The sequence below is a fragment of the Gopherus flavomarginatus genome, chromosome 5 (genome assembly GCF_025201925.1).
Source record: "Gopherus flavomarginatus isolate rGopFla2 chromosome 5, rGopFla2.mat.asm, whole genome shotgun sequence".
In the NCBI taxonomy this organism is placed as follows: domain Eukaryota; kingdom Metazoa; phylum Chordata; order Testudines; family Testudinidae; genus Gopherus; species Gopherus flavomarginatus.
This window is the reverse complement of record NC_066621.1, coordinates 100,163,008-100,188,964: the sequence shown is the minus strand read 5'-3', so window position 1 is coordinate 100,188,964 and position 25,957 is coordinate 100,163,008. Positions and strand designations below refer to the sequence as shown.

At 42.5% G+C, this 25,957-nt stretch overlaps 3 protein-coding genes across 6 annotated transcripts in view; 2 read left to right on the top strand and 1 right to left on the bottom strand.

Annotated features, from left to right (window-relative positions):
- The window catches only part of BUB1B (BUB1 mitotic checkpoint serine/threonine kinase B), a 43,666-nt gene extending 24,374 nt beyond the window's left edge, over positions 1-19,292 (top strand). For 2 of the 4 annotated variants that reach the window (XM_050954799.1, XM_050954800.1), the window contains exons 17-23: positions 2,008-2,151; positions 4,507-4,619; positions 4,894-5,055; positions 6,502-6,644; positions 12,843-13,014; positions 13,579-13,685; positions 18,709-19,292. In XM_050954799.1, coding sequence (XP_050810756.1) covers positions 2,008-2,151; positions 4,507-4,619; positions 4,894-5,055; positions 6,502-6,644; positions 12,843-13,014; positions 13,579-13,685; positions 18,709-18,898 — 1,031 coding nt within the window. In that variant the 3' untranslated portion in view covers positions 18,899-19,292. The remainder of the gene's footprint in view (positions 1-2,007; positions 2,152-4,506; positions 4,620-4,893; positions 5,056-6,501; positions 6,645-12,842; positions 13,015-13,578; positions 13,686-18,708) is intronic. The other 2 variants (XR_007774630.1, XM_050954801.1) reach the window with 2 other exon arrangements.
- The window catches only part of LOC127051893 (uncharacterized), a 119,866-nt gene that overhangs the window by 38,203 nt on the left and 55,706 nt on the right, over positions 1-25,957 (top strand). The gene's annotated exons all lie outside the window — the stretch shown is intronic.
- The window catches only part of FSIP1 (fibrous sheath interacting protein 1), a 597,082-nt gene that overhangs the window by 559,684 nt on the left and 11,441 nt on the right, over positions 1-25,957 (bottom strand). The gene's annotated exons all lie outside the window — the stretch shown is intronic.

Here is a 25,957-nt window from a genome sequence, read left to right as displayed (position 1 = left end):
AGAGCTCCTTAGCCTAAGTCCGTTGGCACAGGCCAGTTGCAGGTTTTTAATTGTAGAGTAGACATACCTAAAATCTGTTCCCAGTAAGCCTTTTGTGATAACTGTCTGTTTCTAAAATTAGGCATCACTGTTTAAAAGGCATCCCCGGGATGTGAGATGAAAGTGTGGCTCGAAAAAGAATCCTGTCAGGATGAAATATTTTTGAAATGTTTCAAATGGATCCACGAAATACCTTTTTGTAAGGAAAACCTTTTGTACTTAAGTGAACAGAAATGCAAAGATTGCAAGGCTTGCTTGGGAACTTAAAGCTGGATACTGTTTTAAGCCACAGTCATGCAAATTAGAGTCCACACTTGTGTGGAATCCCTGGTGAAGATGGGGGGTCTGAACTGGCACAGGGGCTCATCCATGCACATTGAGTATGCAGGATCAGAGCCTAAATCTTTATATCTTTCTCTGGAAAAACTGCCTTATAACGAAGGTACAAAAAGTGAATCTCACTCCAGGAGCTACCACATCTCAGTCATTTGAATTATAATAATTATTGAATAGTTATTGAGTAAAAACCCAATCATTCGCATTGAAGTTTAATACTCCTATAATTGGGCCTCAATAGTTTTCTTTGACGCACTAATTTCAGAGTGATCAAAGATAGTTAGTTTGGTTTTTTTGGAAGCATAAATTAGAATTGGTGCCAGTGAGCTCAGTAGAGCACTGGAAAATATTGAATGCCCTTCTAAAGTATAATATTTCAGAGGCCGTTGGATCTATGCATGTTTATCAGGAGAGACAACTATATTCAAAACCATCTAGTTCTGTCTAGTTCTTCTGCTGTATAGAACTATTCCTAATCACAGAAGGTCAATTTTTCTCTCCATCGTTCTCTCAAATGGTTTCAAAACTATTTCTCTTCCAGTTTAATAGAACTATTGAATAAGACTAATGGGTTTTCTTTTTTCTTTTTTTTTTTTTATCTTCAGAATTTACTCTTTTTATATTCTAGTAAACAGGAGTGGGTGGAGGAATCTCAGCTCATATCTTTGTATTTCTCCTGTATACTTGCTCTGTAGAATGAAAAATGTTAAGATTCATGACTAAGGCTGTGGGTTCATGACTAAGACTCAGGCAGCCCCTGTGCCAGGTGCACCGGCAGCTGCTGGGGCAGTCTCAGGCCACTGTGCCCCCCTCTCTCGCTACTGGCCCTGCCAGCCTCTCGCCCCTCCCAGCACCAGCGGGGGTCCCAGGCAGCGCGCTGCTGCCTGGATGTGCCCCCCAGCACCCACGAGTCCCCCAGGCAGCCCCCCACCCCAAGTTTTATTCACTGGTATTTTTAGTAAACGTTATGAATAGGTCACAGGTTACACACCATGACCTGTCCGTGACTTTTACTAAAAGTACCCGTGACTAAAATGTAGCCTTGTTTGTGACCATTCAAAGTAGTTTAGTGGCCCCAACTTTATTATAAACAGATTAACACTGTTATGGGTAAATGTGGCTGGATGACTTCATCTGTAACCTTTTTAATTTTGTCATGGCCTGGAAGAGGGGTTACATTCCCAGTAAGTCTTTAGTAAAAAAAAAAAAAAAACACAAATTTCGTCTGCTCTAGAAATGGGTCAAAACTGGAACATGTCCTGACAGGATTTTGTGGTGTTCAGATAAATGCACCTAAACCCAAATATCTGCTAGTTTAAATCTTGTTTTTTAAGAAGTACAAAAGTTGACTAAGCCTTGGTTTAAATGATCTGCACTTATTCAGTACCTTTCATCCCAGAATCTTCAAAGGTGAGTAAATGTTACTCTGTATACTTAGCAAAAGAAGAAACCATAAATAAGAAGTTAGTGGACTTGCCCAAAGTGATACTGCAGAAGATCAGTAGCAGAATGGGAATACAAGCAACATCTCATGATATCCACATGCTAAACTAATCACACATGCTGGCTTCAGAGACCAAATCCACATCTGAATCCTGCCCATCTGTAACTCTATTACTTTTTTGTTTCTAGATGACCCACCTCAAGTGTTGTGGAGTGCAGAGCAGCGCAGAAGGCTGTTGGACCCTCTGCCAGATTTACTGAGTAATTCTCCAAGTTTTTGTTCAGAGAATGGGCCCATGCCTGTGATGGAGCTGGAAAAAGAAATAGAGCTGGGTAAGCAGTAAGAGACCCTAGTGTGCTGGCATTCTATTCAGACTGGCTTAGGTTTTTCCCTTCAGAATGGATTCCAAACTGTACATTTTGAAAAATAACTTGGGAGTTAGATATTGCAGTTAATGTGGTAGCATGTTGCCTCTAGAGAGCTTAATTTGGACATGCCACGGATCCAAAGGGCAAGCTTGTCTCTGTCTTTTGTGCAGTCTCTCTGGAAGTGTACCCTGTTAGCACTAGCCCCTACACCCCCTGCTTTTTGCAAGAGAGAGACCCACAGCTCAGCTTCAGCACCTCTTTCTCACCGTTGCTCCTCCAGCAGGTCTAAATGAGTTTAGACTCCTATCAGAGACTTATTCCTGTTCATAGAATCATAGAATATCAGGGTTGGAAGGGACCTCAGGAGGTCATCTAGTCCAACCCCCTGCTCAGAGCAGGACCAATCCCCAACTAAATCATCCCAGCGAGAGCTTCATCAAGCCTGACCTTAAAAACCTCCAAGGATGGAGATTCCACCACCTCCCTAGGTAACCCATTCCAGTGCTTCACCACCCTCCAAGTGAAAAAGTTTTTTTTCTAATATCCAACCTAAACCTCCCCCACTGCAACTTGAGACCATTACTTCTTGTTCTGTCATCTGGTACCACTGAGAAAAGTCTAGAGCAGGGTCAGCAACCTTTCAGAAGTGGTGTGCCAAGTCTTCATTTATTCACAATAATTTAAGGTTTCGCATGCAGTAATACATTTAACATTTACAGGGGTTGGCGGATGGAACCCCCGACTGGCAGAGGGCTGAGTGGACTGGTGGCTGGGACCCCAGGTCGGCAGAGGGCTGAGCATCTCAGCCCACTGCTGGTCTAGGGTTCCGTTCGCTGGTCCCTGCCAGCCGGGATCCTGGCTGCCAGCCCCGCTCAGCCCACTGCCAACCCAGGGTTCTGTCCATCCAGGCCAACAGCGGGCTGAGCAGGGCTGGTGGCTGGGACCCCAGGCTGGCAGTAGCATGCCACGCTAAATCAGCTTGTGTGCTGCCTTTGGCATGCATACCATAGGTTGCTGATCCCTGGTCTAGATCTGTCCTCTTTGGAACCCTCTTTCAGGTAGTTGAAAGCAGCTATCAAATCCTCCTTCGTTCTTCTCTTCTGCAGACTAAACAATCCCAGTTCCCTCAGCCTCTCCTCAAAAGTCATGTGCTCCAGCCCCCTAATAATTTCTGTTGCCCTCCGCTGGACTCTTTTTTTTTTTTCCAATTTTTCCACATCCTTCTTGTAGTGTGGGGCCCAAAACTGGACACAGTACTCCAAATGAGGCCTCACCAGTGCCAAATAGAGGGGAATGATCACGTCCCTCAATCTGCTGGCAATGCTCCTACTTATACAGCCCAAAATTTCGTTACCCTTCTTGGCAACAAGAGCACACTGTTGACTCATCCAGCTTCTCGTCCATTGTAACCCCTAGGTCCTTTTCTGCAGAACTGCTTCCTAGCCATTCAGTCCCTAGTCTGTAGCAGTGCATGGGATTCTTCCATCCTGCACTTGTCCTTGTTGAACCTCATCAGGTTTCTTTTGGCCCAATCCTCTAATTTGTCTAGGTCCCTCTGTATCCTATCCCTACCCTCCAGCGAATCTACCACTCCTCCTAGTTTAGTGTCACCTGTAAACTTGCTGAGGATGCAGTCCACGCCATCCTGCAGATCACTAATGAAGATACTGAACAAAACCGGCCCCAGGACCTGTCCTTGGGACATTCTGCTTGATACCAGCTGCCAGCTAGACATGGAGCCATTGACCACTACCCGTTGAGCCCAACGAACCAGCCAGCTTTCTGTCCACCTTATGTGCAACCAGCAGATATTTTCAGCATTGCAGGGCACTTCTCAAAATAATCTCGTATTTATTAGTCAACTGCAAGAAAGTATTTTAGGGTCCTTAGATTAGAATGAAAAAGCAAAACGTATGTGCATCTCTCTGCTGGCAGTCCAAACCGCCTTTCTTGCCCAAGCATCCAGGATTCAAATCTCTCCCACTTCACTGGGCAGCAGAATTCTGAATACAGTTTAGACACCCCAGGTCATCAGAATTAGAGCTTGAAACAGTGTCTTCCTTCCTTGGTTAATGTCCTGTCATTGGTCTTCCATTATAACTCCCATTCATATGTTCACAGTTCTTTCACAACAACCCAGATATGCCTACGTGGCCAACAGCAGTCTCTGGCCCATGTCTTCAGTCCTAGTAGGTCAAAACTCAAAAGTGAGTGGGGAAACAAACATGCATATTTTTCATAAAGATAATATAAAGATTTGCCATTTTCTGTATACATGTACTTCCTGTGATCTCTTCTCAACTTAAACTTCCTCAATAGGGAATGAGATTTACTGCATCAAACGGGAATACTGGACCAGTGAAGAGTATAAGATGTTCTTTGGTGTTCTGTCCAGCTTTGCCGAGCTGGATGCAAAGGGGTTTGCAATAAAGGTAGGACCTGTCACCATATGCACACCTGAACAGTACAGAGTTAAAAACTATCAGCTCAGCAGGGTAAAATCTGGTCATGGCAGCTGAGTGAATTTGGAGTATAGAATTATTTAAGATCTTGCACCTTGCTCTTGAAATAGAATAGTAGTTCTGGCCCTGTGTAGTCTGACTTCTCAGTGAAATGAGAGGAGGTTCCTGAGCTGTATGTGAGGATGAGTATTTAGGTTTACTCCAACAGTAACTCATAACTTTTTTATGTACCTTTTTTTTATAGGTGTTTTCGAAGCCTGTGCCTTGGGATTTCTATATCACACTCCAGTTGCAAGAGCGTCTGAGTACTGACTTTGACCAAAGCTTCAGTGAGAACTGCAGCTGTTTCTTATACCTGGATGGCTGTGCTATTCTGCATAGGGAGATAAATCGCTTTACCCTCTGGGTCAGTGCAAACAATCTATGTATGACATAGGAAGACTTGAACTGTAGCATAGATACTAGCACAGGAATCGGCAACCTTTGGCACGCAGCCTGCCTGGATAAGCCCGCTGTCGTATCGGGCCGGTTTGTTTACTGGCTGCGTCCGCAGATTCGGCCGATCGCAGCTTCCACTGGCCACGGTTCACTGCTCCAGACCAATGGGGGCTGTGGGAAGCGGTGGGGTCCGAGGGATGTGCTAGCTGCTGCTTCCCACAGCCCCCATTGGTCTGGAGCGGTGAACCGCAACCAGTGGGAGCCACGATTGGCTGAACCTATGGACGCGGCCTGTAAACAAACCAGCCTGGCCTGCCAGGGGGCTTACCCTCGTGGGCTGCGGGCCAAAGGTTGCAGATCCCTGTACTAGCAGTTAGAAACGTTGGTTCTTGCTGGATGTGAAGCATATTCAAGGGACCTGGAATGTTTGATTAAACATAGGGCCCTGTCTGAATGCAATTTTGAAGTATGTTAGCAAGAAGCATTTTTGCTATAAAGATGGTATCTAAGCAGCATTCTCACTCCTGGGTTTTGTGCTTCTGAGTATGAGACAAGGAGTTCCCTAACTTCAAAAGGCTTGTCTACATAGGGACACTTAGGAAAGTAAAGGCCAGATCAGCTGAAGGTGTGAAGCTAATGTGGATAAATTTGAAGTGTGTTGAACCCTTGTGTGGATGCCCTCATTCAGAAGTAAAGTGGGGGGCGGGGTTGCTGTAGCTTAACCCTGCAAAGGCCACTTTGTGTAGGTGCTCTCATTCAGGAGCAAAGTTTATCACACTTTAATTTTATGCACAATAACTTCACAACTTCTAATTGACCTTGCCTTAACTTTCCTGAATGTCCCTGTGTAGATGTGGCCTAAAACTTTTTGGTCCCTAGAGGCATCAGTAGTGACTTGAGGCATGAATCACACCACCCCGATCCCCCAGAACAAGTGTTTATGTGTCATCCAGGTCTTCTAACTGCAGCCCTGAGAATTCTCTAATCTAGATTTCCAGTCTGCTCTGGCCACAGGGGAGTAGCGTTAGCATTTTGCTAGAAAGATTTGTGTTTAAATACGGTTTTGACTTAACATAGTTTGAGCTTTAGCATATACAGGGCTTAAAAAATAAAGGCAAACTTCAACCTTCAATTAAACTTTTTTTTTTCCACTCAGATTCTTCAGCTATTTATCAGCAGAGTCCGCTAAGAACTTGCAGTCACTTGAATTCTGATGGGTTTGTTGTCTAGGTGGAAAACTGATCATGTATGTGTCTGAACGAGGAGGGCTGAATTGGAGAAGCTTCCTGGTTTCTCCTTAGAGTTGTCTAGAAAAAGTGAAAGCTTGTATCATAGGTTTGTTCCTGTCTGCTGCTCTATCTCTTGGCAGAAGAATGGTTCCACAGTGGCTTATATTTGTTCTCTCTGTTTTCAGGATATCATCCAGTGCTGTAAAGCCATCCCTGAAGAAGTGATTATGCTGGTTGTTTACAATATCCTGGATGTGGTGCAGAAGCTACACAAAGCAGAGATTGTACATGGAAACTTGTGTCCAGAGGCTCTCTTCCTGGGAGACAGGTTGGTAGCCTCTTTTCAGAGACCTGGAAAAATGCATTCTGTTCAAGCTCTGTCCTGAGCCTTGTGCAGGTTAATAGTGACATGGTTCACTATTTGAGGAGTAAGAGGGCAGCAGGCTAGGAAAGTTGATGTGTAAATCTATAAAAGGCATATATGAAGGAAGAGGGTATTCCTGAAGAAAATACTCCATTATATAGTTACTATTTTAAAATTGGCAAGTTCACATACAAATGTATTAGAACACGACAGCAATGGATGTAAAGTAACTTGCCATTGGAGATTAAATATCTGAAAAGAAATTTAGAAGGCTGAGGTTTTAAAAAAAGTGAATATTCTAATCTGGAAGCAGATTAATCGGTTCCCCTTTGCAGCCAGCTTCTAAAGCCTGGCCTACACCTAAAATTAAATTAACCTAGCTACATCGCTCAGTGATGTGAAAGATTTTGTTCCTAGGGCAATGTAGTTAAGTTGACCTAACCACCATGTAGATGCAGCTAGGTCAGTGGAAGAATTCTTCTGCTGACCTGGCTACCCGCCTCTCGGAGAGGTGGGTTTACCTACATCAGTGGAAAAACCCCTTGCATTGACGTAGGAAGTATCTGTACTACAATGCTACAGAGACAGAGCTGTAAACTCTGCCACTGTAGTATGTAGACATGGCCTAACTTGATTCAGAGGACATCATCAGTTTTCTTCCTCAGGCTTTGATGAAGGAAGCCTCTTTACAAATGTTTAGCTCCTTCACATTGTTGCTGCGGTTGCTTTCTTGCACATTGCTCAGCTCATCCCCCTCATTGGCCTTGCTGTCTAGATCCCACATGAACCTCAAAAGCAGGGAGCTAAGGAGCAACATCTGTACTTTTAAAATGACTCATACAAGCTACTTCAGTCCTTGTCCCTTTCTCTCCTCTCCAGCTTCTTTAGGATTGTGTCCTTGCTGAAACACAAGTTCACCTGTGAACTGAGTAGCCTTGTGTTTTGTGGTGGAACTCTTTTTGCAGATAATGATCTCTGTATTAGCATAAATCCTGAATAGTAACTCTCAAGCTACACTAATATTACAAAGTTAACTCCATTGACTTCAGTGGAGTTATCCTGGATGTAAACTGGTATAATGGAGATCAGAATCTGGCTCAGTGACTAATAATGGGACCCAGTAAAAACATGTCTGTATTTACCCCATACATGCAACTTTTTTTTTAAACCTCCTTAGTGGCAAAACAGATGGGTCAAAAACAAAAAACCACGCTATTGTCAAGTCTCATGGACTTTAATGTCAGAAGGGACTATATGATCACCTGATCTGAGTTCCTGCACACGGAACATCACCTACCCACTCCTGTAATAGACCCCTAACCTCTGGCTGAGTTATTGAAATACTCAAATCATGATTTAAAGACTTCAAGTTAAAGAGAGTCCACTATTTACACTAGTTTAAACATGCAAGTGCCCCATGCTGCAGAGGAAGGCAAACAAATCACAGGGTCTCTGTCTATCTGATCTGGGTGAAAATTCCTTCCCAACACCAAGTATGGCAATCAGTTGGACCCTGAGCATGTGTACCATCTTGCCCTGGTCAAAAGCCTGACCAGTGTAAGTTTATTATCCAGTCTGTCCCTCTCAATGTGGAGAGGACAATGCACCAGCACCTGTTCCTGAGCAGATTTCCCTTTGCACCACGCTATTTTAGTTTAAATGTAAAACAGATGTTGTTAACTACAGAACTACAGAAAAGATAGATTTTAAGTGATTATAAGTAATAAGTGTATAGATCAAAGTAGATTACCTAAGAAATAAAACAAAATCGCAATCTGAGTTCTGTAAAAGCAGCAAAGAGTCTTGTGGCACCTTATAGACTAACAGACATTTTGGAGCATGAGCTTTCATGGGTGAATACCCACTTCGTTGGATGCATCCGACGAAGTGGGTATTCACCCATGAAAGCTCATGCTCCAAAACGTCTGTTAGTCTGTAAGGTGCCACAAGACTTTGCTGCTTTTACAGATCCAGACTAACATGGCTACCCCTCTGAATCTGAGTTCTATAAACTAGACAGGATTTGAATCAACCGGAGTCTCTGATAGTACAAACAGTTCACCAATCTTCCATACGCAGGCTGGGATTCTTCCTTTCTAGCCTGGGACCACCTCCCCAGTCAGTCTTTATCCTCTAGCCATATTTCCAGGTGTTCAGTTGTGGGGGAAGTAAAGCCAAGTGATGGTGTCACTTCCCCCTTTTATAGCTTCTGCCATGTGGCGGGAACTTCATTGTCCCAAACAAATCCCCCAGGACAGTTAGTAGAAAAGTACAGGCACAAGATGGAGTTCAGAGTCACATGAGCCGGTCACATGCCCTTGCATGCTTTGAGTCATAGCAGGGGCCATTACTAAGACTGAGAGTCTGTCATGGAAGTCCCGGATTCCGTGATTTTCGGGGACCTCTGTGACTTCTGCAACAGCCAGTGCAGCTGGCCCGGGGGCCACCTAAGCAGCTCGGGCAGCCCCGGCCAGCCACACCGACTGCTGCTAGGTCAGTATTGGGCCACTTTGCACCTCCCCTCCAGCAGCAGCAGGAATTTGGGTGCGGAAGGGGGCTCAGTGCTGAGGCAGAGGATTGGGGTGCAGGAGGGGGTGAGGGCTCTGGGCAGCACTTTCCTCGGGTGGTGGGGGAGGGGGACTTCCTGGAAGCAGCAACATGTCCCTCCCTTGGCTCCTAGGTAGAGGCATGGCCAGGCAGTTCTGCACACTGCATCCACCTGCAGTCACGGCCCCCACAGCTCCCACTGTCTGTGGTTCCTGGCCAATGGGAGCTGTGAGGGCTGTGACTGCAGGTGAATGCAGTGTGCAGAACTGCCACGTCTCAGAGTCCACCTAGGGAGGGACATGTTGCTGAGACATGCCAGCCGCTTCCGGGAGCCATGCACAGCTGGGTAGGGAGTCTGCCAGCCACCCCCACCCCTCCCAGCAGCAGCACGGGTCCTAGGCTGCACACCCCAGGCCGCCCCCCGCAACATCCCTAGGCTGCTCCCTGCCTCAGAGCACCCATGGTGCCCCTGGGCCATCCTCTGCCCCAGAGCAGTCAAGGTTTAGTCAAGAGTATATAGTAAAAGTCATGGACTGGTCACAGGTCATGAATTTTTGTTTACTGCATCTGTCCATGACTTTTGCTAAAAATAGCCATAACTGAAACATAGCCTTAGCCATTATCAATATTCTGGCTAGAATGTCCACAGGAAAGTCCTTCAGGTGGGGATAAGCTTCTTCCATGGCCCCTTGTGTTCATTGATGGGCCATCAACTTGGTAAATCCATTCACAATATGCTGGCTCGACTGGATGTAAACTACCTTGTTACCACAGGAGCAAACACGTTTGAAATACAGGTACATAGTCAATATTTATAACTTCAGATACAAAAATGATACATGTATACAAATAGGATAATCATATTCAGCAAACCCTAACTTTTCCATTGACATCTCCATGACACATTTTATGCAAAATTTGTTGCAATTTATATAACAATGATGAATCTGGGGGTGCCAGGGTGTTACTATGGGGTACATCTCCCCATCTAGTGTCTCATCACCAGCCACTGGAAATATTTGCTGCTAGCAGTCACAGGTCATCTACATGCTATTGTAGGCAGTCTCATACCACCCCCTCCATAAACTTACCAAGTTGAGTCTTGAAGCCAGTTAGTTTTTTTGCCCCCACTGCTCCCTGTGGAAGGATTTTCCAGAACTTCACTCCTCTGACGGTTAGAAAACTTTACCTAATTTCAAGCCTAAACTTATTGATGGCCAGCTTATATCCATTTGTTTTTGTGTCCACATTGGCGCTTAACTTAAATACCAGGAGGGGAGAGAAAGAGTGAGAGGGGTTATTTATCCATCTGATGTATTTATGGAGAGCAATCCTATCTTCCCTCAGTCGTCTTTTGGTTAGGCTAAACCAGCCAAGCCCTTTGAGTCTCCTCTAATAAGGTCAGGCTTTCCATTCCCCTGCTCATCCTTCTCTGCACCCATTCCAGTTTGAATTCATCTGTCTTAAACATGGGAGACCAGAACTGCACACAGTATTCCAGAGAGGTCTCACCAGTGTCTTGTATAATGGTACTAACACTTCCTTGTTTCTACTGGAAATACCTCGGCTAATGCAGTCCTAGGATGCATCAGGCTTTTTAACAGCCACATCAGAGTAGTGGTTCAGTCATCCTACGATCAATCAATACACCCAGGTCTTCCTCCTCCTCTGTCACTTCCAACTGAAAAGTCATTAGGATAAGCGAGTGAGCTCATAATTACTAGTCATGTTTATTAATAGTAACATTGCTATAGGCCAATGTGGCAAAACCACAGTATATTACAATAAAACTTAAAACACACAAATACAAATTAAAAAACCAAACCAATTAAACCATATAATCACTGTCTTTTGCCTTTTGCTTATTTTCTGGCTAGCCATGCAAACAGGGCAATCGCTCAGGTCACAAATGTGCTGTCAGTTCCTAATAAATGTTTTATTTTCTGAGAGGTCGTAGGAAAAAAAGATCCAGAACAAAAACACGGAAAGCCATTTTGACCTTTAAGTAGCAATTGCAATTACACTATAACAATGGGGTAGGTCTTCCACCTTCCCCAAGCCACAGGGAAAGAGGAGGTTACAATTCTCAATGCCAGTAATATCAGCCCTCTAAGTAAGCTGTCTGCATAGATTGAAATCAGAGAGCTGTAAAAGCCTTCCTTAACTTGTTATTGGACAAACTTTCTAAATATCTGGTGTACCCATGAGTCTTAACAGATTGACATACCTATAGTTGGAACAACTGCTGTGTCTAGCTACTTATTAATGTCCTCTAATCTCAACTTGATTAGGGATTTAAATCTAATCATTTCCAATTCTGAGAAGCCTAGAGAGAATACATGGAATTTTAACCAATGAAACTTACATGAAAAAGCCTTTCTGAGCTGTTCCTCTAAGCATAGCCTTGGCAAACATTGGCATACTGTAAATACAAAGTCAAAAATTGATACTACGGTATTGCACTTCGGACAAAATAGAATTCATGCAGGTCTCGGCTCTAAGAAGAACAGCTGGAATGTTATTTGAGAGAACCAAGAAATCTTCCAAAGAAATTTTTGTTTTGAATCCCTTCCATTCCTGTGAGATCATTCCATTTCCATATTTCCACGCCATATAGAATTTGAGTGCATACCTTAGCCTCAAACATTGTAAGGGCTGGTGCAATTAAGTTGCTTTCATGAGCCCAGGTGAAAGTAATACAGCTTGCATTGATTTTGAAGCCTTCTCTTTTGCTACCTAAATATGTTTATCTCACAACCTGTTTTATAAGAACCGGATACCCAGGTAAAGGAAAGAACTAACTTGTTCAATATATTGCCCATAAATCCTGAATTTGTGCAACCTCAGTCTTTGACTGAAAATAGTTATCTAGTTCTGGAGTAGTTTATCAAAAGGACCTCCTGTTGTCACTATAAACCAAACACATTTAATAAGCACTTCAATCCCACTGTTTGTGATATAGAAACCATATTGTCTGCATATAAGACACAGACTAATCCATGACATTTGAGGGAAAATACTGATCCCCCTTTTAATGCTAAAACAACATCATTAATATTAAAGTTAAAAAGAAAAGGCACTCATAATTGTGAAGTAGGCCCACAATGTACAAGTATTGAAAGAGAATGACTGGGGATCTTGACCTGGATTCTGTTCCTGGCACGGCTGCATATTGTTACCTTGGGTAAATCACTTAATCTGTCACTGTCGGTGTCTGTCTCTCTCTAACTGTAAAACAGGCTATATCTAATGGATTAAACTTCACAGTACCCTGTTCATGTTTGAATTGTTTTGAGATCCTTGGCGAGAATGAGATAAAGAAGTTCAAAGCATTATATTAAATTTTCCTCCTCACGGCATCTCTTATTTCAGACTCCCTAGCTGTGATACTTATATCAAGATAGGATTATCTCTGTAAAGCAACTTTCCCGTAGCAAAGCTTGGAGATGCCAATATTATCATTTAACTCACATGATATGAGGGTTAAGCCATTCCTAAACTAACCATTAGAGGGAGCCATTGGCATGGCTAAGATTCTTACCTGCAGCACAAGATGATAAAAGGAAATGTTGCTGCTTCTTTGTCTTTTATGTTTCCTTGGAATTCTTTCCTTAGGATCTGTGATCCATTTGCTAATAGTGAGATTACCAGTGCTTTGAAGATAGTGGACTTCTCTTACAGCCTGGATGTGAGACTGCAGCCTAGAGTGAGTTTACTCAACAGCTTCCCAATAGCTCAGACCCAGTATGGACAACAGATCCTAGCCAAGTGCTCTCTTCCTTATCAGGTAAGTACATATTAACCCAGGGTAATTGCTATAAGTGCCCATTGACAAGTGTGTCTAGCTTATCTGAAGAACCGAGATGGAGACTGAGAGCTAATATTCTAAGCTGAATGTCGTTGGACATGTGGCCTGTTTTTATAGATCTTATCTAATTAAGCAACATCTTTCACAACAGCCATAACTCTTCAACAAAAACCCTTCAGCTGGACCCTGTGTATTCTACATTAGCTGAAGAAACTGTCATTGTTAATCTGGGGCAGTTGTGTACCTACATTCATCTGACAACTAGAGTTCATTATAAATAGCTAGACCGTGTCTCAATCTGAAATGCTAAACAAGGATTTTGCTTCCTATAGTAGTTTGCTTTGCTTTCCTTTGCTTAGCTTAATTCCTCACAAACACCACAATACAGGGTTATTGGATGCAGAAGGTGTTGTAGGACATCTCTAGTGACACGATTGCTATTAAAAATGCTTTTGTGCTGTATTGAATGGATGTGGAGGAATGGTGAAATGGCTGCAGAGATTAGCAGAAGCAGTTTTCTAATATTGATTGTTGTGGTTTCAGATAGACTTGGTTGGTATTGCAGAAATAGTGCATTTGATGCTGTTTGGGGAGCACCTCCAGGTTTATCAAGAAGATTCCCTCTGGAAAATCAGCCAGAATTTCTCCAAGTAAGTGTTTCATCAGGAATCTCTGGGTAGGTAAAGGCAGCTTTAGCTTTCTCCCTCACCCCTGTGTTGCAGCTTTTGTCAAAGCTGGAGCATAAATTCAGTGCTCCTAGTTGGTAACAGTAGTGCTGCATTATATTGAAGATTTGGTTTTGAATCTTTTGTTTGTAATAGAATTATATGGACTCATTGATGCTTTCTTGGACTCCCTTACACCTATTTACACCCACTTACAGTTTAGACTCCCTCACACATTAGTAACTTATTCATCAAGGTGCTGAAAGAGTGTGTAAATTAGAGCATGGCCTAATTTGTTACATTATTTTATAACCCTTTTCTGTGCTTTTAATATGAGGTACACTGTCTTAGATTCCCTCTGAGTCAGCAGGCAAATTTGGAGCTGGGGGGGAGAGATTACACATTAATAAGTGAGCATGATTCTGTGTGTAATCATTTTGTTTTTCAGCTTTTCACATTGTGCTGTGTGCTATGCTGTAGCATGGGCAGGATGAAAGAGACTGATTCAGGGGTCCTGTTGGGGCAGGAAATAATATGATGCAATTTAAAGATTGCATCATGCATACACACAAGGGGCAAAATTAAGGTTGCTTGGGCAGCTGCTGTTTGCACACTTACCTGTTAACTTCCAGACAGCAAGAACCTGCTTTCCTCCTCATCTCCTGTAGTCAAGCGTCTTGGGAAAGGGGCAGCTTATGCTAAGGCCTTCGATTCTTCAGGGGAGTTTCCAACTTGCTGAGCCAGCCATTCAGTCTTACGTGCATTGGAGCTGGTCCCAGGCTGTCACTTCCAGTCTTCTGCATCAGCTATGGTTTCCTACCTAGGTACTGTCTCTGAGTAGAGATTTCTCAACATTTTGAACCAAAGTCTATAATGTTTTTCTTTAGTCTTCCACCTTATCCCTCCCCAGTATTTTTCAGTGACTTGTCCTGCTCCTCCTACTTTGGGCCTGGTTACTGTTAGACACACACAGTTTGTTTCCCGGACTCCAGACTTCTAGTTTGTCACTCTTTGGTCCCTGACCTTTAGTGGAATGCTAATCCATCTGACCCTTCAAAGAATTAGATGAATTAGTCACCACTGAGGAAATATAGATCCTCATGCACAGTGCCCGCTCACAGTGCTTCTTTTTTATTTGGACCTCCTCATTTGTGGGGTTGACCCAACGTTTTTTTTCCCTCTGTTTCTGTAGAGCCGCCAGTAACAGTTCAGTTACCTTTTTCTCATCTCCCTGCTGCTTAAGAAATTGTTAATGAGAATTGGGCACAGGTGGGCAGAAGACTTAATGTCCCTACTGCCGCTACTTGTAACTAAGCAGCAACAGAAAAACCATTTTCTGTAACTAAAGTGGATACTTAAATTATTGCCTGATGGCTAAGTCTACCTTTTTCCCTTAGATTCTACTATCTCCTCTGCAGATCTTGCTAATGAGCAGCTATCCACTTGGCATTCTTGACTGTTTCCACTAAAATGGATCCAGAAAGGATTTTTTCTGCTATACCTTGATTGTGTCCTTTTCTGGGCATCTCCAAAAGGCACTCCAAAAATGACTAGAGGTAGCCATTCATACCAGTATGCTACAATTTTTGGTGAACTAAGAGTTTCCCCCTCCTAATATCTCATTCTCCTGTGTATTATTTTAATGATTAGTTTGGAGAAGTCACTTCTGTGGACAGACAGCTATTCCTTCATTTGCCCACTTTCTCTGTTCTGAAAGTACATCCTCTGCTCATTGCATCAGTTATCTCTTGGGTTTCTGCATACGTTTACACAACTATTGCTTAGATGCAGTATTGCCGTGCTAATTCACATCTAGTCTACAGATACTGAAGTATCTGTTCACAGGTTGGGAGTTGCCTCTAGCCAACTAGATTCTGTTTGTGATGCCTCTTAGTGTACGTTGAAAAAATCTGTCCTTTTTGTTGAGTTGTACAGCAGAAAAAAAGTTTTTTTTTCTTTACTTTGTATATAGTGATTTGTCAATATATTGATACATTTCAAACACTTTTGGTTTCATATATATTAGTGTTTTCACATTGTACCTCTTCTGAGTGGCAATTTATTGCCCCAGTTTCCGCAGGAGACTATTACTTGGAATTCTTGTTCTCTGAAGAGAGAGGCATACTGTGGACCTATGGGTGTCATATACCCACCCACTGCTCCTTCAGTTGGAGATGAATTCACTACTTTGGATGTTTTAGTTTCAGAAGGAACCCAAAGGGAGTTGCCAACTGAATCATTGATGCAGGTTGACTTTTGCTCTCTGCTGTCAGAAATTTTGGCAGTTCAGGTCTTTGAGCTAATTAATCTGACCTGCCAAGAGAGACTTGTGGACAAGTGATCTGTTGCATTTATGTATCTTCCAAAAACAAGAATTACAGTAATATTTTTCTAAACGATACTAATTTTATATTTTTAACATGAACTATTACATCAGTAGCAGCAGCATACCTTCAGAAGTGCAGCTCATAGTGTGGGAGTGAGGAATCTGCAGTGAGTCTGGATATTAGGATCTGCCAGAGAAGACAGACTCAGCTTTTAGTGTGTACTGCTCTTGCATACAGACTGCATACGTTTTTCTCTGGTTATTTGGGCCATGCAACACATTCTATGGTTGCAGACTGCTGTTGACAACACCAGTTTCCCACTGCATGGACCCTTTGCCCTCAGAAGGTATTGCACAGATGGAGAAACTTCCATTTAGTAAGTTTCAGCAGAGGGATATTGGTTAGTCTTCACTATGGTCCCATGTGCCCATCCAGGCATGGGTCAGGAGCACTGTGGTAGTGATGCGTGTAATTCCTATGAGGACAGAGCTTATGCTAGTGATTTTAGCAGTTACATGTGGCTTTTTGAAGAAGGCGGCATTATTAATTCTGTCCTGTCTACGAAAGGTGCCATAAATGATTTTAGAACCTACTTGGGAGAAATAATTAGAGGATTGTTTTCCGGGAAAAGTACTCTGGGATGTAGGGGAGTAGGAAGTAAAAGGGGAAAATGACTTTCTTACATGAAACTTGTGGTGAATGCTGGAACGGTGGCTCTGCAAAATCTCAGTTTAGTTTCCTTTTAAAAATTTACTGTGAGAGCTATTTTGATTAAGAAAATTTTAGGCTGAATAAATGGGTGAGTGACTGGTGGTAAAAATGTTGAGTTGATGGAGCTACTTTCTCAAAGTACAGAGATGTTTGGAATTCCAGGACTAGAGGCAGAATTTAGATTTGGAGGAAAGAGGAGATTTAAACATAAAGTAGAAATCTCTGAAAACTTAGACAACTTGAATTCCTAACTTGCTGACTTGATTTAGTAACAAAGGTATAGAAAAAGCTGGAATCCTATTATTTTGCTAGAGTGTTTGTCTAGATAAGGAGTTAGAGGCTTGAAACCATTTATTCTCCTGTCATCTTTAAGAACCCCTTGAGTTGACTATTAACATACTAAAATCTCCTGCCCTTATGTTAAGCACAGTTGGTGCTGTTTTTATTCAAAGCATATTTCAATTGCATTTCTAGTTCTGGAGCTGATCTTTGGGGCCTATAAATCTCACAGAATTGTGTGTACCTTGTCTTCCAGTTTGCCAGAATGCCATGGTGGGAAATGTCCAGGCTGATATTGGTTGTCATGTAAACCTGTTAAATGGATCATTAGGGTTGAATGTTTGCCACTGATGTTTGTTTGTTTGTTTTTTGTTTTTGTTTTTTTTCTTTAATAAAGATCCTAAGTTATCTAATCTCCTCAGCCCTACCTCCTGGGCTCAGTCTGCCTGTCGATTTTTTTATTTTGGGGGAGGGGAATTTGGGGGTGGATTTTTTTTTTTTTGGTTTTAGAAGACCCCATATCAATTCACAGTTGTCTGGTGTAGTGCTGTTCAGACTACTGCTGCTGATATGGTGGCTATAAACTCTGTTCTAGCCAACTGCTTGCAGCTGACCCGTCTCCTTTGAACAGCCAATGTAATTTCTAGCTTGAAGGAAAAAAATGCCTTCTTGAGGCAGTATTATCTAGTGCAGTTCTTAACCGGGACTCTGTACGTTCTGGGGAGGTGCATTCCCACCCCCCACCGAATCCTTCAGGGCTAACGTTGGGAGCCTGGACACACACACACACACACACACACACACACACACACACACACACACACACACACACACACACACACACACCCCTACCTCTCTTCTCCCCCTCCCCCCCATTGCTGGGCCTTTGAATTTTTATTGCACGTTGTGGGGGCCTCATGGGGAAAAAAGAACATACATTTCCTCACTGATCCTTCTTGGCCTTAGTAAAGTCACTCAGCTTTTTGTTTTTAATATTTATCTTACATGTGGGGAAATTACCCCACAGGGAACTTGTGACAGCTAGTGTTTCAAAAACAATTGGCTGCATAGAATGCACACATGTTGTTTTGGTAGATAGGCAGAATGGAGGCTTCTAGCAGCAGCCAAGCCCCACAAGCTTACTTTGACAGTTGTCCCTTGCAAAGCTCTTTTTTTTTTTTTTTTAAATGCTAGTAATCATATAGAGACCTAGCTGGGCTCTGCTGCTCCTATAACTGAGAGCTGGGGAATATTTTAAGGTTCTTCAATATCCACGTCCAGCCTGTCTCCATGAAAGAGATCTGCCAAGTTTGGTGATGCGTCAAGGAATTATCTTGCTAATCTTTCCCAAAATCCTCTGGCTAGCCTTCTGTAAAATGGTAAATAGGTGTTAGCTATGTTGGGGTAGGTGGTGGTGAAAGTGTTTCACTGGCATGCACAGAAATGCTAAGGTTGTCTCTGTCTAGTTCCTGCACGTAAGTCCATTTGTGAAGGATAAAGGGCCTGCATATACAAGCTTGACAGCACCCCTCACTTTTTCTTTACACATGCTCATCAGAGAGTGAAGCTGAATATTGTTTTAGACTGCTGAGCGTCCACAGGGCTTGCAGAGCTGAATTGAAGCAGGAATCATAATGGAGCTGTCATGTGGGTGAATGCTGTTCTCATTGAAAACTGTTTTGTGTCTTTAGGACTGTTGGCAGTGATTTGTGGAATAAATTCTTTAGGAGAATTCTGAACGCGGATGGTAAGTCCACAGTGCCTATGCTGAGGGAACTAAGAGAGGAAATGAGTGGCATTTATAACTGCTCTGTGCAAGAATGGTTTTGTAGCGCCTTAGCAAAATTGGGAGAAACTTTCAATGTGGAGAACTTTCTCTGATCCCATGTAGAAGGGCAACCAGCTGCCCCTTCTTATCCATTCCAGGGGGAATTTGCTGTGAATACTGAATATGCAATATATCTTCAGTGCTAAACATGGAAATTGGTTGCAACTATTTCTTCAATACTTTATATAGAACTTGTTAAATGTTTATTATGAGTTAATGTCTAGATGTCTCTTAAACCTGGTGCATTAACTAAATATGTACAGATGTTTTACCCATTTTCTTTACCAAACTGTTCTGTGCCAACCAGCCTCATGTATGACTGCTAAATGTATGTTTTAATACCTAAAGCACATTCATGAATTCCTCCACCTTTGTCCTGTCTTTTTTTGTTCTGTTTTGTACACCTGCTGTTAATCACTGTTTGTTTAAATAATAAACCTATGTTTTTTGTAAGCAACTCTGTCTCATGATATTTTAATGCCAAATGGCCTTCAGAACGTATTTGACTTGGTTTCTGGAGTCGTAGGGCTGAGTCTGAGTGACATTTCTGACTAATTGGGGGATTGTTCATGGTTTTACTAGATGCAGATTTCTATCCTTTGAGTGGCTTTCACAGCCACCCAGGGCTTTTTTAACTTGAGCCGATATCCCAGTCAGAAACGTTCATGGATCATTGGAGTGGAAGAAATGCCTGACATACAGTAAACATCTCACTTACCAGGTTAAAATACAGAATTCGTACATTATTATAAAGCAGCCTCACTTCCTTCTCATCATGTTTGTAGAATGCCCAGCAAGATGACTACCATAATCTAAAAGTTAATATAGTTCATGGTTAGGTTTCCTGTTCAGAGATTTTGCTCTTCCCTGGACATTGCAGATATTGCTTTGGCACTTGGCTCCATTGGGTCTGTCTCCCTCCCTCCCTCCCCCACACACCTTTCAAGTATGAGGCTTGCTCAGCTTCCGAAGCACCACTGGCAACACTGGTGCTCTCTTGCTTTGAGCCTGCCCTATTGTTGATCTGTGGTGTCTTGATGAGGCACCTATCCCAGCATGTTCTGTCTTTCACCACCTGTAGTTAAAAGTGCTGTGATGACTGCCTCAAACTCCTATGCATTGGAAGTGCTTAGGACCCATTTGACTGGCACTGAGGTCAAGGTCTCAGTAGTGTTTTGACCTTGAGTGGATCAGATAGTGGAAAATGGCTAATGTCCAAATCAAAGATTCAGGACTCTGAATTGGAGGTGGATCAGTCTGGCAACACTCAGCAAGAACAATTTTTTTTTCACCTAAATACTTCAATATTATGTGTAAACTGGTGACTAATGCCATTGGCCTCCAACTAGAGTTGCAAAGTTGACTCATAACCCCAGGAAAATAGCGTGCAATGTAAATCTGACACAGCCATTCCCCTTCGTTCCTCATTCTGTCCCACCCTTCTCTGTGAGGTAAAGACCTCAAAATCTAATAATTCCAACTCTGCTTAATTCTATCTTTTATCTTAATGCTAACCTAGTTAAGTAAATTAGTCTAGTCTAAAAATCTCCCGTGGAGTAGTAATGTAATGTGTTGGGTTCTCCAGCTACGAACTGTATGCTGCACATGAAAGTGAAATAGTGTTCAAAGTGATTCTGGGTCTATTTCCATTTCTACCACTGACTGACTTGCTATATGATCTTGACTAAGTGACTGACACTCACTTATTTCACCATACCTCTCTTCCTCTCTCCCCGCTACACTCAAGGCCCATATATGTGAGGTAAGGCTTAACTGATTTGAGGCTTTTGGATGAAAGGTCACAGAAGCAGAAAACATCCATTGGATCTGGTAAATTTGTGGTAAAATTTCAGATTGTGAATGCTGTTTTTTGTGTGTGGTCTGTGGTCTTGCACAATAAGGTACAAGCTGATAGAAGCAATGCTAATGTTTGAGTTTCTTGGAAAATCGATAAGGTTTTTGATTCTTTAAAGGCCCTCCAAAAATATTCCTTAAAATTGGCAAAATTCCCTTGTCTGCAAAAAAGTAGGTTGTAGCCTGCCTGAGAATCTAGCCATTGCAATTGTCTGCTCCGTAGCTTACTATACAATAAATACAGTAACTCCCACTTAACGTCGTCTTGCTCAATGTTTCAATGTTACGTCCCTGCTCCATTACAGAACATGCTTGTTTAAAGTTGTGCAATGCTCTGCTATAACGTTGTTTGAATGCCTGTTTTGTCCACAGCTGGCAGCCCTTCATCAGCTCTCCTACACCTCCTGCCTGCAGCAATCAGCTGGTTTGCTGCATTCAGGAGGCTGGGGGGAGGGGCAGGGACATGGCACGCAGCCTTCCTCTTCCCTCCCCTGCCTTCTGCCCACAGCAGTCAGCTGGTTTGCAGCCTTCAGGAAGCGAGGGAGGGAGGAGGTTGCATGCCTCGCTCCTCCCCACAGCCTCCTGAATGCCGCAAGACAGCTGATTGCCGCAGGTAGGAGGCGGAGGGAGCAGAGGGAAGGTGCTGATCTGCAGGGTCTGCCTGTGGGTGGGGGGCATAGGGGAGCTGCCAGCCTGTTTAATACTTGGATTAAATTGCTTGTTTAAAATGTATATAATGCCTTTTCTCTGGCAAAAAAAAATTCCCTGGAACCTAACCGTGCCCCCCCCTCATTTACATTAATTCTTATGGGGAAATTGGATTCGCTTAACGTCATTTTGCTTAAAGTCGCATTTTTCAGGAACATAACTACAACGTTAAGTGAGGATTTACTGTATATTAAATTCTAGTTAACTAATGCATTTTTCTGTTCGCCTTGCTAGCCAATGATAGTTATATATTTACACATTGCTTTCTTGTTCTACTTCCCTGCTTGCCTAAGTCTTTCAACAATATAATAAGTGTTTGACATAACAGGTTGGTGCTATGGAATTATTTGCAATGGTGGAAAGAGCGATGACAAGTGGATTTCTCATGCTGAATCCTTACTCCACATGTCTGTAGCAGTGCTGTTAATGCCAGCCCTACCTGCAGAGCCCTGATTAGAGGTTGGACAGATTTCTATCAAGGTATCTCCTTCCATTGCGCTCATTGGTAGGCAGAAATCCCACTCTTCTCCTTTATAGGTTGGAGATGCTACTGAAAAGACTTCAGAGTCAGGGAAAGGACATGTGTTGATACTGCAGGAATGCAGCAGGCCTAGAATCGACCTACTGGGTTGGGAGACAGCCCCAGGGAGCAGCCTATGTACATGTCCACTATAAACTTGCACCATATTGCATGCAGGAATCAGCCAGAGACCTAGGGGAAGCAGAAGCCCTAATTTCTGACTAAGGAATTGATGTTAAAGGAGCATTTAGGCTGTTCTCTCATGAAGTAATTCCTGGGTGCATTCTGGCTTTTCTTTACACAGCTGCTAACTTTTCTACCCAATCTGCAAGACTTACTCTACCAGAATCAAAGACAAATTCTTCATCCAAACTTCATTTCTGTACACCTGACGACCTAGGCTTTGGCTACACCACATGGAGTTCCACAGAAATCCAGGAGATCCTGATACAGATCAAAGTGGAAGAGATTTTTCCACCTGGGCTTCATAAGGTCTTGACCCACCGCGAGCTTCTGTCCCCAAGATTCTGGATTACATCCTCCAGCTCTAGCTATCAGGCTTCACCATCAGTTCTATCAGACACTGTTTAGATGCTATTTCATCTTGCCACCCTCTTATTCAAACATATACAGTGTTCTCTCATCTGACTGTTTTAAAAATCTACAAATTGATGCCCCTCCCCCCGAGTTCAGGAACCTCCCCCATCCTGAAACCTTACTGTAGTTCTTCCTGGGCCTTTATGGAGTCCTTCTTTGACCTCTGTCCTAAGTGCTGTACTGCATTTTGCAAGCAGAACTGCCTTCATGATGGTTTATCATCTCAGCCAGGAGAGTTTGTGAAATTCAAGTACTAATGGCAAACATCCACCCCCACCCCTTTCAAACTGTCTTCCACATAAGATGATGCTGAGACCCCACCCTGAATTCCTCACCAAGATGATGTATGTTTGTTTTTTCCCCACTCAAACCAAACTCCCTGTTTTCTTTCCCAAATCAATCACAAACCTGGAGAAACCCAAGCTCCTTTAGATGCCTCCAGAGCCTTCCTTTATTACTTAGGCAGGACAAGGCCATTCAGAAAATCATGTTTGTCGTATTAGGGAAGGCTGTGAATGGATAGGCCCTCCCTTCCTAGCAGTTCTTCAAATAGATCTCTCAGTGCTTTGCAATGTGCTCCCAACTATCCCTCAGTGAGAGCCCAGTCAGCTTCTGCAGCATGCTGAAGAAATATTTCTGTATCAGAGCTCTGCAGGGCAGCCACTTGGAGCTCAGACCATACTTTTCTCAAGCATTATGCCCTGGATTAGGTGACTAGTTCGGAGATCAAATTCAAGAGAGCACTTCTGCAGTCCATATTTAGATAATTGTAGCTCAGCTCCCATGGTAATTGGGGAACTGCTAGCTAGTCACCCTAAGTGGGATCCACGTGGACAGAGACTGAAGAAAACATTTACTCCTCAGTAATCATGGTTCTCTGAGACATTTTGTCCATGTAGATCCCATGACCCACCCTCCATCCCTGTTCCTTCAGAGTCCCTCTCTGCAGTGATTCTGAATTAATGAGGGAACTAAGTTGGAGCCATTCTAGCCTTTATGTCCTTAGTGGGAGGACACGAGGGCAGGCAGAGGCAGGCACAGCCCCAATAGACACTGCAGTTCAAAAGATTCCAATCTAGAGTTCCTGAAGCGCATATGCCCCATAAGTGGGATCCACACGGACAAAACATCTCCAGCTGTTGTGAGGCAATAACAGTTCTTAAACTTTCTTCTTTTAGTGGATTTGAAGGAGGCTTTAAAGAGCTGGTGCCAAGGCTTTGAGAGAGTACAAAATGACTTCGGTGTTTAAAACCACAAGGATGGTTTTTATTTCCTGGAACTTTGATGCTTTAGTAAGGTCCTTGAAACTACATGACTGCCACAATCTTGATACCATCTCACTGAGCTAGCTGTCTTGCAGCTGTTGCTTCCTCTTGAAAACTGATTTGGACACTGTGTGCTCTGAATCTGCTCAGCTATTGTTTGAGTTGGTCCTAAATTTAGGCAGTTGCAACTGAGTTAAAAGGTGCTGCATTCACCCTTTCTAGGACCTATCAAGATTATATCCTTGTATTTGCAACCAGGGGAAATGATGTTGAACAGATTAGCTTGCCAGCATACAAATATTGCAGAAAATCCCAGTATGGTGTTATGTATTTTATGACTTCCATCTGATAATCTCAGTATGAATGAGTAAAAACATTGGCCGTTACTAAGGAGCAGAAGAGAAAAGAGATTAAAAGGAGCTGTATTAAGACAACAGGGTGGAAGAGTTTAGAACTTGTCTAACAAAGTTTGAGTGTAAGAGTGCAGAAATGGAACTTTTCAGAGAGCCTGCAGCAACCCCAGAAACTAAATTAATGCTTCCTATCTCAGAAGACTTCAAAAACAAACAAAAAATCTTTTTTAGCTAGTAGTACTTATCTGTTGCATGGTTTGAAAAGAAATGGTATAGTTCAAGTGTGTAATACACACACCAAAAACTGAGATTTTGATAAAGCTGCAAATTCTGACCCTCTGTCATGTGCACAAACTCAGTGTTCTAAAAACACTGGTGTTTGAGACCTTCAGTAGATTTAGGAGTATAAAATGAAGAGAGAATGAAGCAATTCAGCAGCAGAAACATGCAGATATTGATTGATACTTTGTCAGGTGTTGCTGTGCTTGATATTGTGGAATAAGTCAGATTAGTACCAAACAAGCTTTAAAAAGGTTAAGAAAACTAGGCTCAGTGCCTATTCATCTGTTACCTAAGTCATTGCCTAGTGTGTAAATTCTATTGATGGATAAGGAGGCTGCATTTTGTGAGGGTTGGTGCATAAAGTCCCATGTCACGCAAAAACAGTTTCTCTTACAGAATGATGTAATTGTATACACTCTTGTTTACAGCCTTGGTTATAGATTCTTGTAACTCCGGTAGTCTATTCAGTAAAAAAAATTAAAATACCTTCATCTATTGCTAACTTAATTTAATTCAGCTGACTAAATCATGAGAATAGCTTGAAGTATACGAAGGTGATCAGTAAAATCATCTCAAGCCAAGAACCAAAGACGACCACTAGGCTCATTGTTCTCTCAGGCCTCAATCCTGCAAAGATTTAAGAACCTGTGTAACTTTACACACATTTAAGACTTAGCAGGATCAATGCCTCAAAGAGTCCCTCTTTGGATTAATCTACTAGAGGCCGCTTTCTATTGTTTTGAAAGAGACATATTTTGGATATCACAAATGCTGGTACTTATTTTGAGTCTGTGGTAAAACAGTTTTGAATTCAATAAAGAGACATTATTTCAGTTTCCTCTAAATTATATCTCTAACTATTAATTGCTTCTTTATTTTTCCATTTCCTACCTATTGAGTTTCATTTACCAAACTGTACAATAATTGTCTTTTGTAAGAGCACAGTCTGTTCATCAGCACCACTGAATTTTTGCTATCTTAATTGCAGCATTACAGTAAAGTAATGATAAAAACCTTAAAAAATTAGGTGGGTTACTAGTCCCATTTTTAGATTAAAGCTAAAACAATTATAAAATTTACTTTTTAATCTATTACATGATATGTTTACATTTCACATGTCACTCAATTTGGTCAATAAGACTAAACTGGCCCTTTTAATGGTGGTGGTTGTTTGCATGTCCTCTGCATATTTCCACTCATGGGATGTGCAGCCTACGTAAGGAAGCCTTCACATAGTAGTGCTGTTAGAACACTCTCTGACACACACACCTCTTACCCCTCTATTCTGAGCGTGTGGCTGGAAAAGGGAGTGTCAGCATAGCACTCCCCATCATCTCACTTCCTTCCAACCACAACAGCACGTAGGCCCAAACCTGTTTAGATCCGATCCTCTGCTTAGTAATGCCTTAGCTTAGTATGCTTCCAAGAATGGGTGGAGAGTTTATCTGAACAGTCTATCAGTTTATGATCATTGACATTTTCTAAGAAAGGCACTACATATGAATGTACTGGAGGTGAGAGTTGTCTGTCTAG